Source organism: Haliaeetus leucocephalus, unplaced genomic scaffold (genome assembly GCF_000737465.1).
Source record: "Haliaeetus leucocephalus isolate CR32 unplaced genomic scaffold, Haliaeetus_leucocephalus-4.0 Scaffold351, whole genome shotgun sequence".
Lineage (NCBI taxonomy): Eukaryota > Metazoa > Chordata > Aves > Accipitriformes > Accipitridae > Haliaeetus > Haliaeetus leucocephalus.
The window spans coordinates 5,551,399-5,578,217 of record NW_010972787.1 but is presented as its reverse complement, the minus strand read 5'-3'; the positions used below and the strand labels follow the sequence as shown (position 1 = coordinate 5,578,217).

Here is a 26,819-nt window from a genome sequence, read left to right as displayed (position 1 = left end):
TTTCCCTTTGTGTTTGTTTCAAATTTAAAGTCAATCTGATAAGAAAAACAGAAGGACAAGGACTGTTTCATTGACTCATCTGAAAGTGATTGTTTTCTTTCTATATTAAAAAGAAAAGTCTCTTCAGCTGGTATTAAAAAAAAAACAAAGGAAAAAATAAACCTGACAAAACAAACCATTCTTTGGACTGAATAGAAAATCTCGGGGTAACTCAGAACATCCAACATTAGGTGCAAAGTTAAAACAGCTACTCCTTCTTTTCCTGTCATTTTACATGGATCTCATGGCATTTTATTGTCGCTTCCTCACACAGTTGTGCCATGGCATGTTTCAGAGTGACTCCCAGGACAGAGGCTGGAAAACTTGCAGTTGAACGTCTCACTTTCACCTGCAGCGTAGTGCTGCATATCCCTATGTTCAGTACAGGAACAACGTGAATGTAACCCAACACGTATTCACTATTCAGTTTTTAATGGAAAACGTTTGCAAAGGGGAACAAAGCGGCAGCAGACTCTTTCCCTTCATCCCTGCAAGACTACTGGTGCTCACTTTTCCGCCCTCAGCTGACCTTAGCTCATCCCTCTCCCTCCTGCTGAGGTTGTGTTGTCTGATTTTGCAGAAGCTGATTAAAAGAAGCACATTTTACACTGCAAGCTTGCTGGTGAGAGCTGTGATAATACTGGCTGCCTATTTTTCATCTTGACTGATTGTATTTAGCAGCCTGCCCTCTTACATATGATTTACTGGTACTTGTAAAAGCACAGGAATTGACTGGGTTAGTTTTTTGAACAATGCTTTTGATTGTCTTTAATTTAATGGGCTAAGTAGAAACAAGCTGCTCAAATGAATTCCTTATTGCTACTGTCATTGCACTCAAATTATGAGATTTCTTATGGGGAATAAGAGTCACTTGTCTGTGAGATAAACATTAAATAAGAATAATAACCAAGCTGAAATAGGTATGCCATAACACACACACGCCAAACACCACAACAAGGCAAAGAAAATATAAAATCCTTCAGCTCTCTAATTTCATAGACTGTTGGGTGGCAAGTCCAGCCCGGTGGACAGAGCTGAGGTCTGGAGCAAGCAGCAGGTCTGGAGATGCTCAGGCACAAACAAGGGAGCCCAGAGCTGCATCAGTATCCTGGAGGTGAACCAAAGTTTCAAAAGACAGCAGAGTTTAGAGATACCAAGCTGGATTTTTTGTGTGGGTTTCTATGTTCTGAGAGAAGGATGTGGCTGAACAAGAGCATAGAGGAAGCTGTATTACATGAAGAGAATAAAAACTACGCAGAGCTGGTCAGATGTAAACCACTTCTTAAATCCTTACACACAATGATTGAGCCATACTTTCTTTTTTCCTGAATCGCATGCAAGTCCTGTTGCCTTTGTGGGAGCCGTGTACCCAGTTCCCCTGTGCAGACCTACTCTTCAGCTACATGTTTCTGCTCATGAGCTACTCCTCCTGGATGTGCAAAAGAGGCCACAGCTCTACAAAACAACACATTGGTTGCTGTGCCTATGGTGGCACATCTATTCACCTGTGGGCCTAAAATGTTCGTAGCACACGGAATTGCACAATCAGCTTTGTCAGAAAGACCTCCGAAGCCCTCTGGTCCAGCCTCCTGCTCAGAGTGGGTCGCATTAGAGCAGGTTGCGCAGGGCTTTGTCCAGCTAAGTTATATGTATCCCTAATGATGGAGGATTCGCCACCTCTCTAAACGATCTGCTCTAGTGTTTGACCACCTTCACAGGCGATCAAATGATAACCACATTCACAGGTGGTCAAACAATGAGAACTTCCTCCATTCCGACTTGTGTTTGGTGTCTCTTACCCTGTCCCTGTGCACCTCTGAGAAGCATCTGACTTTGTTCTCTCTACATCTTCCCATTAGTTAACTGAAGACTGCGATAAGATCTCCCTTTGCCTTCTCTGAACAACCCCAGCTCTCCGAGCTTCTCCTCCTGACCTGTCCCGTCGTGTGCCCCAATCCCTTCACCATTCTGGTGGCCCTTTGCTGCTGTCATTCCAGTATGTCACACTGTCCTTGTCCTGGGATTCCAAAAACTGGACACAACTGTGAGCAGCCACACAAGTGCTGAATAAAGAGGTAGGACCACTGATGCTGCAGGCCACACTCTTGCTAATGTAGCCCACTATGCAGCAAGACTTTCTTGCTGCAAGGGCACATTGTAGGCTCAGGTTCAACTAGCTGTCTAGCAGGACCCCCAAACAGGGCTTTTCGGCAGAGCTGCTTCCCAGCCAGCTGGCCCCAGCCTCTCCTGTTGCACGGCGTTATTCCCTCAAGGGGCAAGACTTTGCGTTTGCCTTTTTGAACTTCAGGAGGTTCCTGCAGGCCCATTTCTCCAGCCTGGCAAGGTCCCTCTGAACTGCAGCCCTGCCCTCCAGCATATTGACCAATTCTCCCTGATTTGCTGTCATCTGGGAGCTTGCTGAGGGAGTGCTCTATCCCACTTTTCAGGTTTTTAATGAAGATGGTGAGAAGTATTTACCCGGTATCAATCCCTAATGGATGCCATAGTCTGCCAGCTGGGCTTTGTACCTCTGATCACAACACCCCGAGACCGATGGTCTAGCCAGTTTTCCACCCACCTCATTGTCCATCCAAGGTCTGCAGCAAGCTGAGATACTCTAGGACTTTTTCCCACACAATCACAGAAGAACCTGGGTATGAGAAGGCAATCGCAGGAAGAGGTTTCAGGCCACACTCATGCAGTTGAGTGACTACCAGCATGATTTTATGTGGGAAATACGTCACTTCCAGGCTCAATCTGTGCGAACCCCCTCCACAACTGGAAGCCTGGAGCAGATGAAACAAACGCTCGTGGCCAAGAAACAACCGAGGTCTAAAGCAATTTATAATCAACTGATTGCAGCACTGGGTGAATGCACTAGACTGCTTCCAGATCTAAGCAGGTATGCCTGTGTGGTGCTGTACTTTGTGATGCTCCAGACCTGCCAGCACCAGCTCAGGAATCGCTGCCTGTCTGAATCGCCTTTCCATTGCACAGCACAGACATGCTCTTCTTGGATTGCTAACTGCTGTGGTGTGTTATGCTGAGGTTTTGTTATGCATCCTGAAGGGCTCACCAGATACACCACTAACTGCACCATGTCAAACTGAAAGGTTTTGCCCAAGTTATGACAGAATTAGGTCCTGGTTTGATTTAGGATCTGAAATGTCCCGTGGTGAATATTAATCTAAGGGGTTTGTAAAACAAATCCCCTGTGAAGGTGGAAAGTTGTTAATCTGCTGTCTCTGAACATTGCCTTCTGCAGATATTCTCACATTTTCAGAGAAACTTAAAACAGCAAATTCAGTATATGTGTGCCTCAATTATCTATTTTTATCAACATCTGTGGAAAGAGGAAGCTTATATGTCTTTTCAGAGGTGGATCTTAGCTGCAAAGTTCCCAACGGAGAGCCACTTGCAGCTGTCTTTAAACAAAATATGAAACAATAATAGAAACAGTAAATATTAGTTAGGTTATCACTGTATTTCTCAAAGCAGCTAATGTGTTTAAGTGAAATTAAAGGACCTGTCTCACTTTTTCTAGTCAAGTATGTCTTTTCTCATTTTCTGTATGTTCACAGGCATGTAAATATGAAAGGGGTCTAATAACACACAAAAAAGGGCTGTGCAACATACTGAAACCTAATTAAGTGCAGTCTTTTCATAAACTAGTCAAAAGGCAATCAGTTCATGGCTTCAAAACAATTTGCATGACAATGATCTTCCACTGCTATTGTCCCATGCCAGAATTTTTTTTGATCATCTGAATCACTGCACAGCAGCAGCTATAGTCCATTTTCATTAATTAAACATGTTTTATTCCCTGTAGTCCAATTTATTTGACAAGCACTTTTAGTGAAATATCAGGAGTATAATCTCTCTTGAGCAGTCGTCTTTTTTTTTTAAATGAGAATTTACAGCACAGGTGGTCTTCTCAGGTAACATCTAACACATGAAAGCTTTCATGTGACTTTTGTTGGTTATTTTCCAGTCATTAATATTGGTAGATATGCTCCTCTGTGAATTAACATACTATTCATACATAGTTAAAATGATGTAATCTCTGAAATACAAATTTAATTCTTCTGTCACCTGATACTGCACTCTTTCAGAGTTTATATTTAAATAACTGCCACCCTCTTTGTGAACTACTTTCTCCCCCTTTTACTTTCGTAAAATATGCTGTACACAATACAGGTAGTGTCTGCACTTTAACTGTAACTGTGGAGTGCTCTAAGCACTTCAATTTAGTAACTGCAATGTCTTGCCCAGGAGGTTGGACAGATGCAGTATGTGTTTATAAACATATAGGTAACATTAAGCCCTATAGCAATTACTACTAGGTGATTGCTAGGAGCATTATACATAGAATATCTATCATATCATTCTCCAAATACACAGAACTTATAGAAGGATTTATTGTGGTTTCCCTACTTTTCAAAAGCTTCACTATATGGCTGACTTCAGTAGCACTGCTCATGAGACAGCCTGGCCTTCTGACTTTGACTGAACAAGGCTGGTGACTTCTTCCTCAAATGCAAAATTCACCCCTAAGGTCACGTTACCAATTCACTTTTTCTTATGGGAAAATACGGCTCACTTTCCACATAGTGTTGGTTTGTGTTGTAAGGCTTTACTGCTGGACACAGGGACGTCCCCCCATCCACAAAGAGGGGCATGTGGTACGAAGACACGTTGTTTCACTCCCAGCTAAAAACTTCCATCCGTGGCAGAGACCAGCCCTCTCTCCTTGGTCACAGCCTCTGTGCAGTGTCTTGTCTCCTGCCGCAGGGCAAAAAAGGAACAGGAAATTGCGGTGGTTTAGTTCCTTCCAACCATGACTCCATGGTGGGTCTGGGCTACTGCCAGTTCAGCTATGGAGAAACTGGGCTGAGATGGAAGATAAACATGTGCCCCACCAATCATCCCTTTGCAGATGCTGTTCTCATGATCCAGCTGCAAATAAGAGGTAAGCAAGAAGCAGGCTCACAAGGCTGGGGCTGTCCTTCTCAGATGAGCCACCTCTTCTTTTTTCTTCCAAGGCTACCCCGGCAACCTGGAGCTGGATATCTTATACATTTATTAAAAAACTGTTGATGCTGCTAACCAGGAACATGATGAAATATGATTAGGATAAATCCATGTCCAGCTAAGACTTTCTGAGATGTATTGTTGACACTGAGTCCTCCCTTAAATACTCCTTAATACAGCATACAAATGAAAGCATATGTACTGGGAAGGTTGTGCTCTACAACCCTCCTCAAAACTTGCATCTGGGTCTCTTGTAACTGCATTCCGTTTGAGAACAAAGACTACCTTCAGTATAAGGGTATCCAAAATGGTCACTGGATATAAGATAAGCTGTAGTTTCATTCATTCAAGAACATCTTAAGTAATTTGTCTTTTCTGTTGTTCTGTCTTCCTACATCATGGTTGCTCTTCTGTTCTTTGGATTGTCTGTGCATGCAGTTGCCTTTATGTGGTAGTTCAGAAGAACGTTAGAAATGTATTCATTCCACTGTTTTCAAGATAGTTCATCCCTTCAGCTTGCAGCACTGCTGAAGGTTCCTTTGGTGTTGCTGTTGCAGCAATGAGGCTGGCTGCCTCCCCAAAGCATGACATTCATCATCTTTATGACAAGCCAGTGTCAGTGACCCAAGGTGTGTGGGGGTGTGGATTAATTTTTAGTACAGCTTCAAACATTTTTGAAACACTGATTTTACCCCTCTGCTCCCTTACTGTTATCAATCTCCTGCCCTGTGATGTCCAGCAATAATGCCAGACTTGCCCAGCGTAAACTGGTAGCCTGTGCCAGTGATTGTTCTTTCCACTTTGCAACAGCACTCCAAGCAGACCTTTCACACTGTCTGTACATGCAGACTTTCAACCTTTACATCCTCTGTCTGCTGCAGGACATCCTTTTGGAGACTGGCCTTTTCAGCACACCCATGCACTTTCTCTGCCATATTTAAAATATGGTATCTGGCACAACTGTAAAGGGCTTTTGTTAGACACCATCGTTTGCCTGGGATCAGAAAGCCCAAAGCAATATGAGCACTTTACTGCCCTTTCTCCGCTTGCTTCATTTGATCTGTAGCATCTTCCTTCTGATTTAATAAAGAGTTCATTTTTAAAAAGATGGTTTTGTGCTCCATCATTTAAAAGATTTGCAAAACTGTCCAAAGGATACTTAAACAGAAGATTTTACATTCTATAGGGCTCCCTATCACATTAGGATCTACAGACAGCGTTCATATAGTATTGCAAGAGAGGCAGGATTAGACTTGCTGAAAAACTTTGTCTTTATCATTGCTTTGATTTATTTCAGCCTTTGCTTCCATCAGATACTTAGCATTGTGAGGAACCGTGACACCGTTTTAATTAAAAAAAATCATGACTTGACCACAGATATATCTGCTGCTGCTACCTTGGCTCATATAAAAATTAAACCAGAGCATTGGACTAACGTAGTTTGCTTTGTTTCTGTCTATTGTGTATAATAACAGCAACTTCCTAAATTTGCCAGCTGTCCCTGTTCAGGTCTGTGTCTGACGGTTTCCATAACACAGCCAGCTACCCCAACTTTACATGTTTAGTTTCCTTCCAGAATAAAACAGGCAAGTTTTACCTCGCCTGACTGAGTCTCCCTATCAAGACTGGACTATAAATTCAGTGAGGTAGTGGAAATGGGCTCCATACACGGCCGCATCGAGTCTTTGCTGGTGCAAACAGAGGTGCCTTGCTGGGATGAGGCTGGATAGGCGACTGGAGCCCCTGACCCCCAGAGTGGGAGAGAGTAATTTCATACATGGCTCTAACATGTTCTGGCAGCATCCCTCCTGGCTCTCTGCTACTGTGGCTTGCATAAGCAAGCATGTGGGCAATTCCCATCACATCCCTGGTATGGAAAGGCCATGGTGGGCTGCTGGATTGAACCCTGCCTCCTGTTCTGCACACTGACAGCTTCCTGGCTGAGACAAAGCTTAGGAAACATGACAGAGTCAGACCAATGGCCTTGCAATTGGAGGAACAAACCCGACTGCTCTTCAGCACAAGCCTGAACGCTGCACGTCCTGCATAGGGCACACCTATACGGACCCACGCACCCGCAGACACGAGGACCGAACACCGCACTCTACACAGCCTGGAGGGAAGTAAATCCAATTCATAAGCTACACTGCTTTATCTCTGATGGGCCTATTAACTCAGACACAGCATGACATTAACAGCACTTTGCAGCTCTCGACCCACAAGTTCAGTTTTGGCCAACTTGAAACACAGGCAGAGTTCCCATTTGTGCGCACCCATGGAAGCAGACATGGTTACTGGAGGGTCATACAAAGACAATAACAAACGCTCTGAAGGAAACTACACGAAGACTAAGTGATGACACAGAAAACATCTATTGACAACCTCAGGACAATGAGCAAATGAAGGTTATTTGGAAGGAAGAAAACTGGAGAACCTCTCACAATGATCCAAATTCTGTATGGCTTTTTACTTTTCAGCTTTGTCTCTGGAGGTAGTAAAATCCAGCAAAAAAGATTAATCACAGATTAAATAATTTCATAGATTAAAAACCCAAATTAAAAGTCAACTTTAGCTTTCCGCCAGCCTCAGTGATTCTTTTCCCCTTCAGTGTTTATGCCCTGATGTGATAGCAACTACTCTTTTGGGAAACCTACTCCTTGATCAATATTGTTTTGCATTAAGTTGTAATTTCTGCTCTCCTGTGTGGGTCTGAGATTTGGAACTTGTGCAAATTTGGGGGTGACAGCCTGAACTATTCAATTAGTCCTGCCCATGCTAGATTTTTTGTGTCCACATTAGCATGATTGCCAATCAAACACCACTGTTCCAGCTCATTGCAGTGCCCCAATACTGAAACCTCCCTGGCAAGTACTCACTCGTGTGAGGCTGCACAAGGAGTAAAAGACTCGGGTCTTCTTGCCTATGACAAAAGAAGCCCGGAGGCCAGAAGAGCTCCTTTCTACAGAAACTTGAAATAGCCCTTGAAAGCTTATCATGCGAATGCCACTACCTGGAAAAGAAAGGTTTTTGCTGGAGATGTCTAGGGGGAAATCTGATACTAATCAAATACTGCTGTAGCCTGAAATGACATAACTTAGCTAGGGACCAGAGGGGAGGAAAGGAAGCTCAAAAGAAAAGAAAAAAAAAAGGAAGAAGACTTGAAAAGGAAACAAACAAAAAGAATTTTACCACCTTTTATCCATATCTTCTGTTCATAGATTGGCCCATTCCCCAGTTAGTAAGTCCAGAGGATATAAGTAAACAGTTTTCTGACAGGAAGAAACAGTGACTCCTGACTGTGTTGGACAAAAGACAACATGCTCCTCCCTTGACTTTCACTTAGCTGGACTACGTAAGGCAAATGGTTTCAGCTTCATCTTCCCTGCCAGATTCTCTAAGCCACTGATTATAGAGGTAAGTCCTTTTCTGCAAATGTGAAGTTAACCAGGTATATTGGGTTGGCGTGGCCATGTTTTGGTAGCGGGGGGGGCTACAGGGGTGGCTTCTGTGAGAAGCTGCTAGAAGATTCCCCTATGTCCGACAGAGCCAATGCCAGCCGGCTCCAAAACAGACCCACCGCTGGCTGAGGCCGAGCCCATCAGTGATGGTGGTAGTGCCTCTGGGACAACAGATTTAAGAAGGGGAAGAAAAACCTGCACAACTGCAGCCGGAGAGAGGAGTGAGAAGATGTGAGAGAAACAGCCCCGCAGACCCCCAGGTCAGTGCAGAAGGAGGGGAGGAGATGCTCCAGGCATCGGAGCAGAGATTCCCCTGCAGCCCGTGGGGAAGACCACGGTGAGGCAGGCTGTCCCCCTGCAGCCCAGGGAGGGCCATGGGGGAGCAGATCTCCACCTGCAGCCCGGGGAGGACCCCACGCTGGAGCAGGTGGGTGCCCAAAGGAGGCTGGGCCCCTGTGGGAAGCCCATGCTGGAGAAGGCTCCTGGCAGGACCTGCGGTCCCATGGGAAGGACTCACGTTGGAGAAGTTTGTGGAGTACTGTCTCCTGTGGGTGGGACCGACACTGGAGCAGGGGAGGAGAGTGAGGAGGAAGGAGCGGCAAAGACAACGTGTGATGAACTGACCACAATCCCCATTCCCTGACCCGCCACGTGCCGCTTGGGGGGAGAAGGTAGAGAAATCGGGAGTGAAGTCGAGACCAGGAAGAAGGGAGGGGTGGGGGGAAGGTCTTTTAAGATTTGGTTTTATTTCTCAATACCGTACTCTGATTTGATTGGTAATAAATTAAATTAATTTCCCTGAGTCAAGTCTGTTTTGCCTGTGATGGTAACTGGTGAGTGATCTCTCCCTGTCCCTATCTCAACCCATGAGCCCTTCATTGTATTTTTCTCCACCTGTCCAGTTGAGGAGGGAAGTGATAGAGGGCTTTGGTGGGTACCTGGCGTCCAGCTAGGGTCAACCCACCACAGGAGGTTAATCTAACTGGAAACTGGGTGACCAGAACCAGTACTGCATAAAGTCTTTGTCTCATATTTTGTACTGATTTTTCCTTCCCGGCTTCATTTGCAGTGTGTGTTATCAAACCCAGTGGGACTCACATAGAGAAGAAAATCTCTGTTGAACAAATGCCAGACTGGAGAAGACTGGTGACTTATGCAAAATTCTTTATTTTGGAATCTAAACTGTTAGATCTAATCTGAACTTGATAGAATTTCTATACTCTTACTGAAGCGCTCTCTTTTTTTTAATGCTTACTATTCTGTACAGACATACACAACCCTTCACTCAAGACCATGAAGTGGCCTATCCAAACAGTCTCTCTAAAGGAAAATGCTGAGTGGAAAAAGTCTGACTTGTCTTTCTGCATAATGTTTTCTCTAAACAGGCAGATATGAAGCTACAATATTTTAGGGACAGAAGTAGAAAAGCATTTTAAAATTAAAAATCAAACCTAAAAGAGCATCTTAGCAGAGAGGGGACAATAGATGTGGGAAAACAATAAGGCAGTGGAAAAGCAAGGAAAGATTCATGAAAGTGGAACTAGGGGTTGTTTCTACAAGAAAGTATGTAGAGCCATGAAAAGTGCAGGAGTAAAGAAACATTCAGGCACTTCCAGGTTCTCGCAGCTCCGAGGTTCCAGCTTACTAATAGCAACAGAAAAGCCCTCTGAAAAACATGCTGGCTTTGGAGAGTAACTTTGTGTCAGATCATCTGTGGAACAAATCTGGATACTGCTTAAGTCACATAAATTCATATTTCACTACTGTCATATAAACACAGCGGAGTATGTTTCACTCACTAAAGTACTATGTTACACCTCATGCACCCCGTCATCTTAGTGATCTATGAAGTGTCTTCCAGGAATATAAATCTTGAAACCATATTATTCCTTCCCCTCCACATTAGAAGATGCAATATTGACCTCGGTAGCCACATGCAAGAGTTCAATGACCAGTTCAGGCCCAGGCTTCTCACCAGTAAGTTCTTCCAATTACGGCTTTACAAATGACTTTTGTTTTTAAATGATTGCTAATGTTCCTTTCCTTTGAGAGGTTTGGAGGATCTCCCAGGGCATGAGGAAGCAGGAATGAACAAGGAGACACACAGAGACTGTGGTGTGCAAGAGCTTGCTGTGGTTATAGCAATATCTCTTGGGCCCTGAGGAACCCTGTGCCCTTCATGAGGCTCCTCAGGGCACTCTGAGATCTTGGCCAATGGATGCCCAGGGGCCATGGCAGTGCAGAAAGGTTAGTGCCTGGGCCACATTAGACAGAAAGGCAATGGGACAAACAGGAGCTGGAACAGAGTAGGGGATCCTTGTCCACTAGTGAGTAGGAAAGTGCTTGAAGCCAACTGGGGTGAGGAGATGTCATCTGTAACCAGGGGAGAGGGTGTCTACAGCCATTCTTTTAAACTTATTTTATAATTATGACCAATAATCACATTGACCCTGCCTGCAAGTCACAAGGAACAGCCCTAACTCATCCATCACACTCAAACTTGACTCTCTATGCTGCCAGTGCTGAGTGTGTAATAGATGTTCACCATCACATTGCCCCTCATCTCTCCCTACCGAGTGGGCAGGCAGATGGGATCAGCGTTAGCAGTCCTCAAGGGCAGGCAGCACGGGCTGCTCCTTGCTCTCTCAGAAGTGGTGAGTCCTACCCAGGAGGATACAACCCTACATCCTTGCCAAAGGGAACCTGGAGTTCAAACACCATGTCCAAGCGCCTGGCTAGGGAAGGGGCAGCAGGAAACAAGTGTGAGCAGGAGATGGCAGAAAGATGCACATATTTTTCAACAAAAAACGCATTTGGCAGAAAACTGTAAACCTTCCTGAGACACTACGAATTATTGCTGGCTGACTTGAGACATAGCTGGATTGAGCTGAAAGAGGGCTTAAGTTAGGAAACAATACTTTTTTTTTTGCTTTATTTACTTGCCTCCTTCTCCGTCTCTGAGAGAAAACACCACAAATCGCTTAAACTTAGAGGGCAGTATTCTCATCCCTGCAAGCATACCTAGCAATGAATTATCTGCTCAATGGAATGCTCTGGTCTCTAAAGCAATGCAATGTTTTCAAAAAGGTGTCTGGTGAGAACCAATAATATATACAATAAATCTCTGTCATGTGTAGTTAGGGACACTAAATGCCTTCAACTCCAGACACAGTTCACAAAATGAGATTATAGCTGTGTTGCTGACTGTGTTTCAAAGAGCCCACAGCAAGCAGAGTCCAAATCAGCACATTGGCAATGTGCCCAAGAATGGCATGAAAATTAATTGAGTAAGCAGCAAAATAGCATCATAATAAAGTTTCTGCATTTCTTGGCCGAATGCAGGTGTTGTTTCAAGTTTGGAGCACTTACCAGCAGGTGCTGTGGCAGTTTTTGGTGCTGGAAGTAAGCTCCTGCGTGAAGGTGCTGTGCTGCTCAATACCTGCGTCGTGCTCTTGCTGCTCCCCTTGGGGACATCTTTAGAAGGTGCAGATACCTTAGGAGTGGTTTGCTCTTCATTTCCAAAGCTGGAACCTGCACGAGACCAAAATTGCTCTAATTATAAGTTCATAAAAAATGTATGTGAACTGTGGCATACAGACTGAGCTTGTATAAGCAATTATAATCTACAAAGACATATTCTCATTGCAACTTGGGCTAAGTTACATGGACTTTCGCCAATACAAACAGTTATGTAGAAATAAAGAGCTCCCAGCAAGTTACTTAAATGCTAAGTCTTGGCAGCTGTCGGAGTCTGAGTCCAACAGGAACTTAACACCTGCTTTTGGTCTAGCTCCATAAAGGTGTCTGGCTGCAAGGCTCATAAAGAAACCAATTCTAAATATCTGGGTGGATGAGTTGGTTCTGGCTTCGTAGTTGCTACAGGAGCCACCCTACACACTCACCCTAACACTTGGGAATTGCTGGTTGTCAGAATAAAGGGGAATAGCAGGGCTCAGTGGTGCAAGGCACCAAATTCTCCTGCTCAGGAGGGATTTCCCACAGACAGTCTCTCAGACCACACGCAGGCATTTGAATAATAAGGTGGGAAAAAAAAAAAAAAATCTGCCTTAACTTTCACATCCACTTCAATCATATTCTCATAATGAATCTTAGGTTGCCAAAGTTTCCAGTTTATATTGACCTCTTTCAAAACCTCTAATGGGTTTGCTTTCTTCCTGCGTTTGACATCTAGGGAATAATGACAACCTAGGCTCCTTGTAGACATAAGGAAATCAATCTTTTCTTAACATTTGAAAAAGGCAAAGTTGGAGTGTCTTCTTTATCTATTTTGTAGAAAGCCTAAGACGAGCAAAAGATTACAGCACATCTGGACTTGAACATTTGCAGAAGGATGAACATTTTGTTTGAAAAAATGAGTGAAGATTGTGGCAAGAAATACATAGAATTTCAGAAAAGGGCTATAATTTTTATTTCCATTATTTTAAAAAGATATAATACAATACTATTTAGGTACTGCCTGCAGGAAAATGATAACATTATTTTAATAATTGGCATGTCCAAGTCTCCAGTATTTTTAAGACGTAGGCTTCTTAAATGTGTGCAAGTGAAGGAGAGATTTTTTTTTTGCCTTTCTTACTGAAAATCCACTAGGAAAAAAGTGCAGGTTGGAAAAGAAAATCCTCTTTTCTGATAGAAGAAGAATATACCTTTTGGCTCTGACAAAACAGCTTTACGTTTTGCTGTGTCTTTAAGGCTGCTTGCATATAAGTCTTAGTTTAAAGCGCATATCTGCAGTATACATGGACTTCTACAAACACATTTGACCTTTGTTCAAATAATAAGCCACATTAAAAATTCAAACAAAACAGTGTACTATTCTCTACACAAGAACAGAAAAACCTGAAGCATTTGTAATCTTTACACTGCTGTGCCCATAACAACCCCTCAGCACGTCAGGTCGTTGTTTTATATCCAAAGTACACAGATTTTTCACCTGTGTAACAAACATTTAAGATTACGTGCTGAATTATCTGCTGACAAAACACTGCTGACTTCAGTAAAGTCAGGTCAGCAGAAAATCTGGCCCAGTCTGGCACAGTCTCCTCTGCGGCTGTGCACAAGGACATCTCTACCAGGTGCCAGGGGGATGTTATAGTGTGTGTGCCCACCTCAGTCTGTTTGCATCACCCTCCTGAAGTTACTCCTGAAGTGGCCTCAGCTATGTGCTCACCCAGTCGGTTTGGGTAGCGCTGCTCGTATAAAATTTTTTCTTTCCTCGGCTATTTGTTTAAAAGTTTCAATTGTAGAAACACTAATCTTGAAGAGGAAATTATTCCTATTTGCAGAGAAATGCCGTTCAAGTGCCCTTTAATGGAAACCTTTTATTCTATTGTGAAATGTATTATATGGAGAACGTTTCAACTCACAAATCTGGCCGAATGGAAGCAATTCCCGCATTGAAGAACAAGGTGTCCAGGGGAGTTACATAACCTCTCATTAAAAAAAAAGTTTAAAAGCTTTTCTAGGTATTGAAGAAGAAGGGCCGCCAGCTGAAAACACTTTTATAGTCTAAAACACAACATAAGAGGTCTGCTAATTATAGAAATGAGTGGGTGGGAAAGCTGACAAACACGGCCTCACCAGGTCCCCTGAACTGGAACTGCCTGGTGCCTGGAGAGAGCCAGCTGTGCGCCTCGTGCTGTGGCTGGACAAACTCCCTCAGGAGTCAAAAATAACAAAGAAAAAAAGCAATTCAGCTTTTGATCTTTCAATAAGAAACGGACTCAGGGAGACAAGCTGCATCGCTGTACTGGGTGTCCGTGGCAAGGCTCCAATGGACCCACCACAGGGCACAGCCTGGCCTGGCAGCCAAGCTGGAGGCACCTCTGGGAAAATGTTTTTAAGAAACGGCAAAACATTGCCCTGCAGTGAGGAAAAAGTGTGAGAAACAGCCTCGGCGAGCACCAGGGGCAGAGCAGAAGGAGGGGGAGGAGGTGTTCCCCGCCACCCCTGGAGAAGACCATGGTGAAGCAGGTATTGCCCTGCGGCTTGCGGAGAGGACCACGGTGGAGCAGATATCCACACTGCAGCCCGTGGAGGACCCCACGCCGGAGCAGGTTTATCCTGAGGGACTGCAGCCCGTGATAAAGACCCACGCTGGAGCAGGGAAAAGTGTGGGAAGGAAGAAGTGGCAGAGGGGAACTATTATGGACTGACTGCAACCCCCATTGCCCACCTGCCCCACGCTGCTCGACGGGGAGGCGGGATGGAGGCGGTAGAGGAGTTGGGAAGGAAGAAGTGAAGCTGAGCCTGGGGAAAAAGGGGGTGAGGGGGGAAGCTGGTTTAGGTTTTTTGTCTTTGTTTTTCACCATTCAACTCTATTTTAATTGGAAATATATATAATAATTTTCCCCGAGTCAAGTCTGTTTTGTCTGTGACAGCAACTTGTAAGTGATCTCCTTGTCTTTATCTCTGCCCGTGAGCTTTTTCAGCTTATTTTCTTCCCCATCCTGTTGAGGAGGGGTAGTGAGAGAGTGGCTGGGTGGGCATCTGGCAGCCAGCCAAGGTCAACCCACCACAATAGCAATATTAATATATCCAGGATTTTTTGAGATAAGGTCAATGTTTAACATGAGACAATGTCTCACGCTTTGCTCTTCAATCAGAGATGGAGTTCAGAAAGAGGTAGTGGGGTACAACAACACATGCATGTATAATATGCCCCCCAAAACAAATGTTTGCTGCTTCCATGGACATCACTAGGGCAGTGCCTAGCTCCCCAGGAGCAGTGCAAGGTGAGCTCCACCTTGCTACACATGGTGCTGGATTCCACTTTTCTTTTCAAATAGCATTCAAAGAAGAAATGAAATTAAAGATGCAGGAAAATGCATATTCCTCATGATCTAAGAAGAAAATAAAGGTTTTCATTTACTCAGAGGAATTCACTTCTTGAAGGAAAATCAGAAAGATTATTCATCAGATGGTACTTGTCAGTCCATCATGAGATAATGCCTTCCACCATTATCTGCAGCCAGTGAGTCAGTAGCATCTGCCCTCCCAGAATACCAGTTCTTATTTTTCAGTAAAAGCCTGTACAGAAACACCAGATGTGCAGTACGTGAACAGTTTCCAGGTGATCTCATCCTCCGTTGTATTGTACCTCTTCCCTCCTGCTCCTCTACTTTTGCATTCTGTCTAAACCAGGGGAGACTCCTTGCTTGCCTTTGAAGCACCTGGCAAGTCATTTGGGTGCTCCTACATAAAACGCCCTGTATTTTTGCAGACTCTGTACTCTACGAGGAGCAGCACTGCTGACTTTGCAGTAGAGTGTTTAACAGACTATTAACTATCTGCTGGAGCTAAAGGCCTTCAGCCTCACTTTTATCATCTCCTCACTATGAGCCCCAAGGAATCCTACTCTTCTGCTTGTGAAAAAAATACAGGGAAGAAGAAAAGGTGTTTGAAGACTTGCAGATACTTTGGAGAGTCCCAGCTGCACCCACTCACCCCTTACACTGTTATGCCAGTAAAGACATGCAGAAGTCAGGGCTGGCAATGTATTGTAGGCTACATGTTCAAAGAAAACCATGACCAAAATCTCACTGGCTCCCACATGGCTTGAGCCACCTCTCTCCATATCTGCCACCATTCTCTTCACCATGTGGAAGCCCGACAACCACAGTTTTCCCTGCCTGCACTCAAGGGCAATAAAGTCTCCTTCTGTTGGAAAACTTGCATCCTTTCTAGAAAAACAGCTTATCTGACAATGCCTATGGGTCTGCTTTGCTGAGAAACAGACCCCAAAAGAGTATTAAAGCATGAGTGAAGCTGCTTCTGCAGTTCCCTGTCTTGTGGGCTGCATGTGAAGCCTATCGAGATGGACTGAGTTTCCAGCTCTTCATAGCAGGTCAAGCATTTGCCGCACTGGCAGCAGGCTTGGAGCTGTTAGCTCTCCACCACAGCTGTAATCACACCCAAGACACTGAGAACGTGCTGGCGTTGTGAATGTTCACTGAATCACAAACATTTGCCCAGAGTGTCCTGGTTTGGGCTGGGATAGAGTTAATTTTTTTCCCAGCTGGTACAGTGCTGTGGTTTGGATTTAGTGTGAGAATAATGTTGACCACACACTGATGTTTTAGCTGTTGCCACGTAGTACCTATCCTAGGTTAAAGACTGTTCAGTTTCCCAGGCTCTGCCAGCAAGCAGGCTACAAGAAGCTGGGAGGGAGCATGGCCAGGAGAGCTGAGCCAAACTAGCCAAAGGGATATTCCATACCATAGACATAGAACGTCATGCTCAGTGTATAAACTGGGGGGAGCTGGCCAGGAGGGGCGGATCGCTGCTCGGGCATCGGTCAGCGGGTGGTGAGCAATAGAATTGCGCATCACTTGTCTTTTCTTGGGTTTTATTTCTCTCTTTTTGTTGTATTCCTTTTCATTACCATTCTCATTATAGTTTATTATTATTTTTATTATAATATTTTATTTTAGTTTAGTTATTAAACCCTTCTTATCTCAACCCACAGGTTTTACTTTTTTTTCCCCGATTCTCCTCCCCATCCCACTGGGAGTGGGGAGGAGTGAGCCAGCAGCTGTGTGGTCCTTCATTGCTGGCTGGGGTTAGACCATGGCACAGGGCAACAGCAAGCCCTTTCCATCTTAAAGATCCTTAGACACTACTTGACACCAAGTTTAATGACAATGAAGGTACGTCTAACTGTTGCAGCAGTGATCCCACTTAGCATTTCTAAAGCAGTTTTCAGTCACGGAACTCAATGAGCTTTACAAATAATGAAGGAGTTGAGCCACTTTCCAAACTCACAGAGCAAGGGAATAGCAGAGACAGACAGGAAAAGCGAGCAGGAAAACCTGATGATGAGTAAGGCTGGAATGACTTTTTTTCATCTGCAGAACATTGGGATGCATTAATCCTCTGGGTTTTACTAGGCTTCACTTCTGTGCCCCAGTTTTCAAGCAGAAATACAAGCACAGAATGAAACTTAAAATCACTACCATGGGCAATAGTCTGATTAGGAAAATACCTGAACTACTGTCACTAATTAGGTAATGTCTAAAACAAAAAACCGCAAGACACACTTTTCACTAAATTGGAATGTTTGCCCATCCTTCAATTAATGTCCACTTTTTATTTCTGATTTTTACTTGTAAAGTGGTAAGTAATTTTTATAGATTGATTACAAGATATGCAGCCTGCCAGCTGAGCTTTTTATTTCAACTGTTTTAAGGGTTACTGTTTTAAAGTCCAACACTGCATATTTCAATATAACATGTCACAGTGTAATTATCAAGAGACACGACTGAATGTACAGCTCTGTAGCTCAAGCTGAAACAATGCTATTGACCAAGCGGTGCAGTGTGATCATTAGCCCTGAGGGGTTACCATGCTATTATGATGTTATGATAGTAGACGAGATTACTAGCCGGCTAATTTGGTTTTTTGTCTTTGCTGAAAGCCAGTGCCTGGTATTTCCTGATACAACAGGCCTAATGTGCAACAGATCATGGACAAGCTGATGACAGGTTTCTATTCCATCCAGAACAAGAAGCTTAAGGATTGATGTTCACACGATGCTTAAACCTAGCTTACTTACCTCGAAGTATTTTTTCCCATTGCATTTTTTTTGGCTCAGACAAAGGTGTCTGAGAAATAATCCCCTTTAACATATTTATTTTAGAGGAGGTTTGTGCACGCCCACATGCCTTTATAAAAGCTGATTTTTCAGAAGTCTTAGCATTCAAAACTGAAACCTGAATTTTGATTTTTGAGCTTAAAAACTTCCTTCAAAATAAGGAGCACCACCAAATCTGCAGCGCCTGTCAGCACAGGAGCCAGCTCTCTGAGTTTTAGATGGCTTTGGGGCTCTGCACTGCAGATGACTGCCTCTGAGACAGCCCCTTCATTTCTAGGGAGGGAGTTTGGTGCCATCACTGATGATTAATGACAACTATGTGATCAGTCATGGCTTTTGTACACTACCACTTACATCTGTAAGAGATTGCTTCATGTCCGCCCTTTTTGCCCGTGCCCTCCAGTCCTAAAGCCAAGCACCTTTCTCCTGTGACACCCGCTCTCAGACAGTTTTGGCCCCTCAGATCTGTCCATGCAGATAGCTGTTGGGGCACCTGAAGGGTGGGAACTCTGCAAAGTCGACTGTCTCCAGAAGAGCTGCAAAAGCACCTCTGTGCAGATGCACTGGCAGGCTCCTCCTTCACCTCCAGCTGCCCATGATTGCTTCTGCAGCCAGAGGCTGGATCCTGCACTTCCAGCTGATCCAGGCAAACAAAACACGGAGGTGGTGTTTCTGGCAGGGCAGAGGGAAGCATCACCTCTTCAGTCTGTGCTTTCCTAACTCAACTGGCAGCTGCACTGCCAGGACAGCACTGGCAACCCTACTCATGGCAGGATGCCCTTGCAGACATGGGCTTTAGTTGAGGCTTGGTCTATCAGGCTGTATCTATGCTGCTAAATAAAAGCTGACCAAGTGGCATAGGCTGGCTCAACCTGACACCACTCAGGCTAACTATAGCAGCTTTTCCCGACTGAGTTAGAGCAGCCCAAACCACAGGCACAGTGTGAAGAACAGGGTGTGGGATCAGGAGACTGGGCTTAGCCTGGCTTCCAGGCTCTCCCCTGCTCACCAGCACAGCTGGACTTGCAGCCAAGCAGCATCCACCGAGCTGGGCTGTGTGTGCTCCCAGCCCATGGCAGAGGAGGTCATTCAGCTTAGCCTCACCTGCAACAAAGTGGGTTTGAGAAGTGGAGGTGTTTTGCCCCTGCCAAGCAGAACTGAAGCTCCTTTCTTTACATGTTTTACTGGTTTTGATGACTTAGAGGTTTTGAGATCTAGATTAATTTTTGCGGTACAGACCCATCTTCAGTGTCCTTCATACATAACAGATAGTAGAAATACAGCTTTCTGCTCATGCACCTCCTTGTAACAAGAATAACTTATTCCTGTCACCTCACCAATTAAAATACACATTTTAGGATCCATCTAAATGGATTTCTTACTCGAGTGGAGTTACGTGCTACTCCCTACTGAAATATTAGAAGCCTCATTGGGCAAGGCGAAAATTTCACCACAAAGTAAAATTTCTGTACATGTTAGTGGGAGCTGCAGACAACTGGCTGACTATGCCACACTTTGGAATCACATAACACATTTTTGGGGGGCTCCTGTGAAATGTTACACCTCTACTAGGCAAGATAAGCATTTCATTTTGTAATAAAATTTCACCGTGTGTTGGTGGTAGCTTTGCCTACCACTGGCAGATTGTACAGCTGTTCAGCTAGCTGAGCTCGTTTGTATAGCTGCCTAATTAAAGCCCTATAGGGTATAGAGTGAAGACAGCATAGTATTTTGCTGATTAGTCATAATGTTTGTCAAAAAGGATAACATAAGGTTATGGGAATCTTGCCAAAGATATCTGGACTATGCAGACATGTTAAAATGGGCCTGAGACATCACTGCATATCCACCTTCTGAAAGGGCCGTCTCTTGGCACTACTTGGAGCTGAACTGTCAAAGGTCATTCATTCATGATGAAATCTTCCCTGCAAACTTTCCTCATTCAGTATATGACTCTGATCACAGTGACAAGAAACATCCCACGTCATGAATACTCTGCTGAAGTGTCTTGTGTGGTACCCTGAGGAGCTGAGGCAGTAGGACTACATACTGGGGAAAGGTTTGCTTCTCTAACAGAGAAGAGAGAAACACATCTGCTGTAAGCTTCTCCTAGACATACGGATTAAGATTTCTAACAGATCAGGTCACAGTAACCTGACCTTATTGTATAATTACTGAAGCCTGTTAATTAAATGTAGGAAGGGCTGGTTCTTAACACCTGAGGTACACTTGAAGGCAAGCAAGTACTCACAGTGCTTTTGGAAGCTCTACTTGCTGACACAAGTTATGAAGAACAGATTACAGATCAGTTAAACATTAGAATTCCTCTCAGCAGGTTCATTTCCAGAGAGAAAATAAGTAGCTATATCTAAGCAACAGATTTTTTAAAATCCCATGTTCAGTAAATTTACTGAAATGAACTGTTATTGACAGTTGAATTTGTAAGAAATACTGTATTTGATCCCAGTGAGGGCAACTGAAGTGTTGTCTTCAATGCAAGCCAAGTTTGACTTAGGATGAGCACTTTTAGGAAAAATGCTACTCTCTACACTAAGCAAAAAGCACATGAAGTAAAACAGGAGCACAGTTTTGCTTCAGGTATTGTCTGGCAGAGTCATACACTGTCTTACAGAAGAGATGGATGAATACAGGTCCAAGGGCCACTTCTCCTCCTTGTTGCCCAGCAGAGTGGTCTTCCACAACCACAACAATTCCCAGGCACTGTAGAGCTGTCAAAGCAACACCAAGCATTGATGGCATTTTTGCCAAGGACACATCTATGTTCCAATGCCCTCAGCTGCCAGAATGGCCCCTGGGATCCCCAGTGGTTGCCCAAAAGTTAGAATAACCAGAAAGAAGATACAGATAACATCCATTTTCTACCAGTACTAAAGCACTAATGGCATGTATCAACCTACTTTGGGGGGAATTTTCCTGGGTAGGAAGGTTTCGATGTTCCTGGGTAATACTTCAGTCCCAGCATCCACATTTCTAGAAACACCAGTTTTGTAACACGGCTTGTGCTCATGACCATCTGCTCTAATGGCACCATGCCTACTTCTGAACTGGCATGCCAGTTTTAACAGGGCACAGGCACCCATGAAAGATAGGATTAGAAGTGACATCTGCTCTGCAAGAAGTTCCTCCTGATGGCAAGAAGTGCCAAATTAGAGCCACATGCCTTATTATAAAGGAATGACATCTGTTGACACTTACAGCATTATATCATCGACAAATGCCTCTTTCCTGGAATTGCTGCTTCTAATTTGCTTGAGCACTGGCTTGGATTGCCATATTTGGACACTTAAAGGGATATAATCCTTGGTAAAAGTGTTAATGACAGTCGAATGGTGTTAATGAATTTCCATCAGCTTTAGCAATCCATACAGGATGCCACAGCTCACCAGACCGGGAGAGGTTAAGCAATGCCCTTACAATTGTCAGTGCTTAAGGTCTGGTAGCATTCAGTCCTGCTCTTTCTTGCCAAGCCACAATAACATGTGTGCTACAGTTTACGTGGAATTATGCTAGATCAAAGAGCTAGTAAATGTGTCTGCCTTCTTCCTTGGCACAATGATGACTTCAGAGCATGCAATATGGGCTAGGGAGGGGAGAGGTCATGCTGAAATCTCAAAGATGGAAGAGCCCTAGAGAGTCTCCAGCTAGTCACTAATTAATTGCATTTTATGAGCTCAGGCCCAGATTCTCAAAGCTGCTTAGGAACTTAACTCCTATTTCATTTCACATTCAAATTCAACTCACACTACTTATTCTTAATCACCATCCCAGCCCTGAAGGAGTTTCAAACCAACAGATGTCTCCATTTCAGAGTATGAAGGATGCAAGCAGCTGAGCAGAACTTCCCATGAATGCTGAGCAATGTTTTGGTTGGAGGAGAAAGGTGGTGACAGGCACCAAACCTGCACTGTGCTTTGGAAACAGGTAGGGAGGCATCTAAGCTGTTCAGAGCAGCCATTCGCTGTGCTCAGGTCATGTTCGTCCTCTTGGACACCATGCTGTTCAAGAAAAAATTTTGCCCATCTTTTATAGAATAGCTTGGGTTAGCCTGGATGACTGGGGCATCATCTGAGCTTCCTTCTCTCACACCCCTGGAGGACGTCAGACCCAGCAGGTACAACTGTCTGTCCTGCTGGAGTTGAGCCCTTGTGCACCAGCTGACAAGGAAGGAGGCAGGGGTGCCCTCGTCACTCATGTCCAAGAAACTGCCTAAATCTCACGGAGTCACTCCTGCATCTTTTAGAAAACGATGTGTAAAACACAATGTTTACCACTCCCCATGCCTAGAACAGCAAGAGTTTCCATAGCGGGCACGTATTCCTGCCCCTTCCTCCGCAACTTATCTCCTACAGTGAGGATAAATGCAAATTAGAGTTGCAGGACCATTACAGGTTTCCAACTTTTTTTATCTGTTTGAATTTTCCTACTGGAAATTTTCCTACTGGTGGTATGGACCTGTGGAGAATTGTCACGTATTTACATCTGTATAGCAAAAAAGAACCTGCTTTTCCCAGTGAACTTTCATGAACTCCTTTGTAAGCAATGTGCAACGTGCACTGTGCTGCTCTGTGCTGGCTCCTGTCTAGATTTGTCTTTTGTGGCTATTTTAGATATAATACAGAAAAAAAAAATCTATAGCAAAATAAAAATCTGATAAATTTTTTTGTGTAGTTCACAGTTTCAACAGTCAGGAAACATGTTTCAGTGGAAAGTTTTATTTTTCCACATGCACTGGGTATACTGTCTTTTAAGGCTCCAAAAATAAGCTTGACTTGTAGAATTCTGCTGATTAAATGATGTTTTCCTCACAATACATCTTAACCAGTTTGATCAAACCAAGTTTTCTTTTAATAAACATTGTCAGTTACAAGGAGCCTAGAAGGAAAACTGCAATTCAAAAACACCTGGAGAGCGAAACCCACAAGCAAAACAGGTGTCTATTATAAATGGCATTATGTATGGAGAGTAAGCATAAATTTTCAATGTGACCTGTTAAAAATTTTCCTCATCTCATGTTTGCTAAAAACAGTGCCTTTACTAGATGATTTTGAGCAAAATGCATCTATTTTACAATAAGCTAACTTTACAATACTAAATGCTGTGACCCAGTGAACTAAGTTTTACGAAGTGTTTTAGCTATATTTCTATGAAATGAAATAATCTAAATGGGTTGGCCCACAATATTTTTCAGGGATCAGATGTTTAATTGCATTTATTTCACAAAATGAAGGCTCTTAGAAGTATATAAAATCAAGATTCTGTTGAAACCCACAGAGGTTAAATAGAAGAGGCGGGTTCTTAAAAACTGAAAGTGCCTTTATAGAACAAATTATTTAACTTTTCTACTTGATAAAGTATCAAACATTTTGTCAATTTGATCCTTTTACAGCTTTTTCCCCCTTCGTATTTGAATTTAGCTGACTGGCAGTAGCAGTATTCAAGTGAGTAGCTTCTCTTCATTACAATAGATGCTACTGACAATAATAAAATGTAAGGCCATTTAATTGGAGCATGCAGAAGTGATTTCCACAGGGTTATAATGGCAAAGCCCAGAGTGGAAGGGTGAAGGGGCACAATAACCGGCAGGGTACGGTGTAGGCGCACATAACACCGCACAACACCACGAGCAGGGCGTGCAAACACCCCTGGGGCATCTGGCAGCAGACAAAACCAAGGAGCAAGATTCACAGGGAGAAACCGCAGCAGCACCACGTACTAAAAGCTGCAAAAGGAAGCGGTGAGTGCTAGTAGTGGGTGACTCTTTGCTGAGAGGCACCGAGGCACCCATCTGCTGGCCTGATATATGGTTAAGGGAAGTTTGCTGCTTGCCAGGAGCCACCACCTGGGATGTCACAGGGACACTGCCACAACTGGTTGAAAGCAGACTACTATCCCTGCTTCTTGGTCATGTGGGCACCAATGACACAGTTAAGCAAAAACTGGGCAAGATCAAGCAGGACTTCAGAGCCCTGGGGGCCCAAGTGAAAGGAACAGGGGCCCAAGAGATCTTCTCTGCATTGCCAGTCAGGGATAGGGGTGAAGGCAGAAGTTGACGCATCATACTGATCAACACCTGGCTTTGTGGCCGGTATTGTCACCAGGGCTTTGGTTTCTACGATCATGGGATGTTCTTTGACGGATGCAGCCTACTGGGGAGAGATGGGACCCACCAATCTAGAAGAGGCAGTACCTCTTTGGTAGCAGGTTGGCTTACTTAGTGAATCATGCTTTAAACTAATGAACTTGGCCGGTAGGGTCCACAGCTGCGACACCTGTATATCCATAAGCAACAGGGTGGATAAGCGCACCTACCAGAGTAGTGAGGAACGCTCCCCAACCCTTTCCAAAGGCAAGTACACACATAGTCTGGGCAACAAACAGGCAGAACCGGAACTCTGTGCCCAGTCTGAGAATTACGATGTCATAGGAATTACAGAAACTTGGTGGGAAAATTCACATGACTAGAAGACCGCAATGGATGGCTACAAACTCTTTCGGAAAGATAGGAAGGCAAGAAGAGGAAGTGGAGTTGCACTTTATGTATAAGAGAAATTTGAGTGTATAGAGGTGAGCTATGGAGTACCGTCTCCAATTCTGGTCCCCACAATACAAAAAAGACATGGACAGACTAGAGATGGTCCACACAAGGGCCATGAAGATGATCAAAGGGCTGGAGAACCTGCACTATGAGGAAAGACTGAAGGAGTTAGGTCTTTTCTCTCTGGAGAAGAGAAGGCTCAGGAGAGGACCCCGTCACAGTATTCCGGTACTTAAAGGGCTCCTACAAAGAGGACAGAGGCTCTCTCTTCACAAGGAGCCACATGGAGAAGACCAGGGGTAATGGGTACAAGACACACTGGGAGGGGGTTCATCTCAACATAAAGAGGAAATTTTTTACAGTAAGAACAATCAATCATTGGAACAACCTCCCTAGCGATGTGGTAGAGTCCCCATCGCTGCAGTTTTTCAAGGTGTAATTGTTCAGGATGCTAGATGATCTCATCTAGGCTCCCCTTCCCACAAAAGTTTGGACCAGATGATCTTTCAAGGTTCCTTCCAGCCTGGGCTAGTCTATGATTCTATGAAAGGGGAATAATAAATGGAGTATCCCAATTTCCAATGCCAGGCTTAAAATAAGGCCTATACACCACTACTTGCTCAGACAGTTGTAATATAAATGATGGTATTATAAAACCATTTATGCTCTAGACATATATCTTGCTGGGTTTGTAAATGTGAAAGATACCAGTCTGATTACTCAGAAGATGGAAATTTACACTTCAGAGAGCAAAGACAGCCTGGGCAGCCAGGCGTGAAATTCCTCATCCAACCGCAGTGCCCCAGCACTCTTGCCACATGCCCTGGCATCGGGGAGTCTTCTTGGAGCAAGTGGCTTTTGTGGGCGGGAGCTGTGTTATGCCATGTCAGCACGTTACACCATGGTATCTGCTACTTTTATACTGATCTTATAGTTACTCTTAAATCAAAGGCTGCTGTATTAAAAATACTTTAAGGTGCTAGAGGCGATTTGTGGGTAGAATTCTTACTTCACGAGGCTAATGAATACATCCAGGGGCACTGGCAATAACATCACAATTTCCTGGACTAGCGCTGGTTGCTTGGATTGAAATTACATGAGTTATAAAAAGGCCATTAATCTGTTTCTGGTCTTCTGCATCAGTGGGCAAATTGCTGCCAGGCTGGACACACGACTGCAACATCCTTTTGACATGATACTGTGACATGCAGGTAAAAACTTTTTTAGGATTGGACACGGACACTGTTACTAAAGTGGCAGGTAAACTTGATAAAGGAAATGACATTCTAGAAGGCCCTGTCTGTACATAAAATACCCCTCTGGTCTATTCCAACAAGCATTCAGTCCCAGCAATTTTATGATTCTTCTTTATTAAGCCAGCAAATCCACCCCCTGTCAACACTCCTAAGTGGAGCATCATTACTCTTTTAGGTCAGAACAATACTTAAAGGCCTCTCTGAAAATAACTTGGATGGTGCTTTAGTCACAACAGTGAGTTAACTTGTTAGGACATTGTCAGGCGCAGACAAGCAATCACCATTCACACAAATTAAAGGATCTCTTATTTGGGAAAATACATTCTATTTTTCAAAACTTCAGATTCAGTAGGAGAGCAGGCTCATGGTTTGCTATGAAATTAGGCTGTATATCACCGTGCTTTTCCAACGGCATTCAGGGAACCACTGTAAAGAAGCACAAGGAAATGCTATTCCATTGGATGTACCAAACTGCCCTCAAGCAAGGCCTTCCAGTGCTGCCAATGGAAGATGCATGTCCCACTTAGACAAACAAAACTATGAGCTATGTATGGTTTGAAGGCTGCACACATCCTACAGATAATACAAAGTTTGATTCATTGTAGGTGCCCAAGAAAAGCATTCAGTAGTTCTAAAGACACATTCTGCTGCTGTGTGTTTGCCCCTGCCACACTACAACTGTGTGTCGAGCCAGGAGGCGAGGGGAAGGGTGAGCACGTACCACTCGGACACCCCTGAAGGCCCGTAGCTGAGCCAAGGACAGATCTCCTTTCCATGTCCTTTCCAACAGCCTCTGCTTACAATATCTGCTAACAAACAGCCCCATGAGCAGGGGGTAACACAGCATTCTCTCTGAAGGGATCAGC

General features: G+C 44.1%; 1 protein-coding gene across 1 annotated transcript in view; it reads right to left on the bottom strand.

The window, feature by feature from the left end:
• MTUS2 (microtubule associated tumor suppressor candidate 2) overlaps positions 1–26,819 on the bottom strand; it is a 196,496-nt gene that overhangs the window by 71,077 nt on the left and 98,600 nt on the right. The window contains exon 4 of the mRNA XM_010572701.1: positions 11,898–12,059. Within this exon, the coding sequence (XP_010571003.1) occupies positions 11,898–12,059 (162 nt within the window). The remainder of the gene's footprint in view (positions 1–11,897; positions 12,060–26,819) is intronic.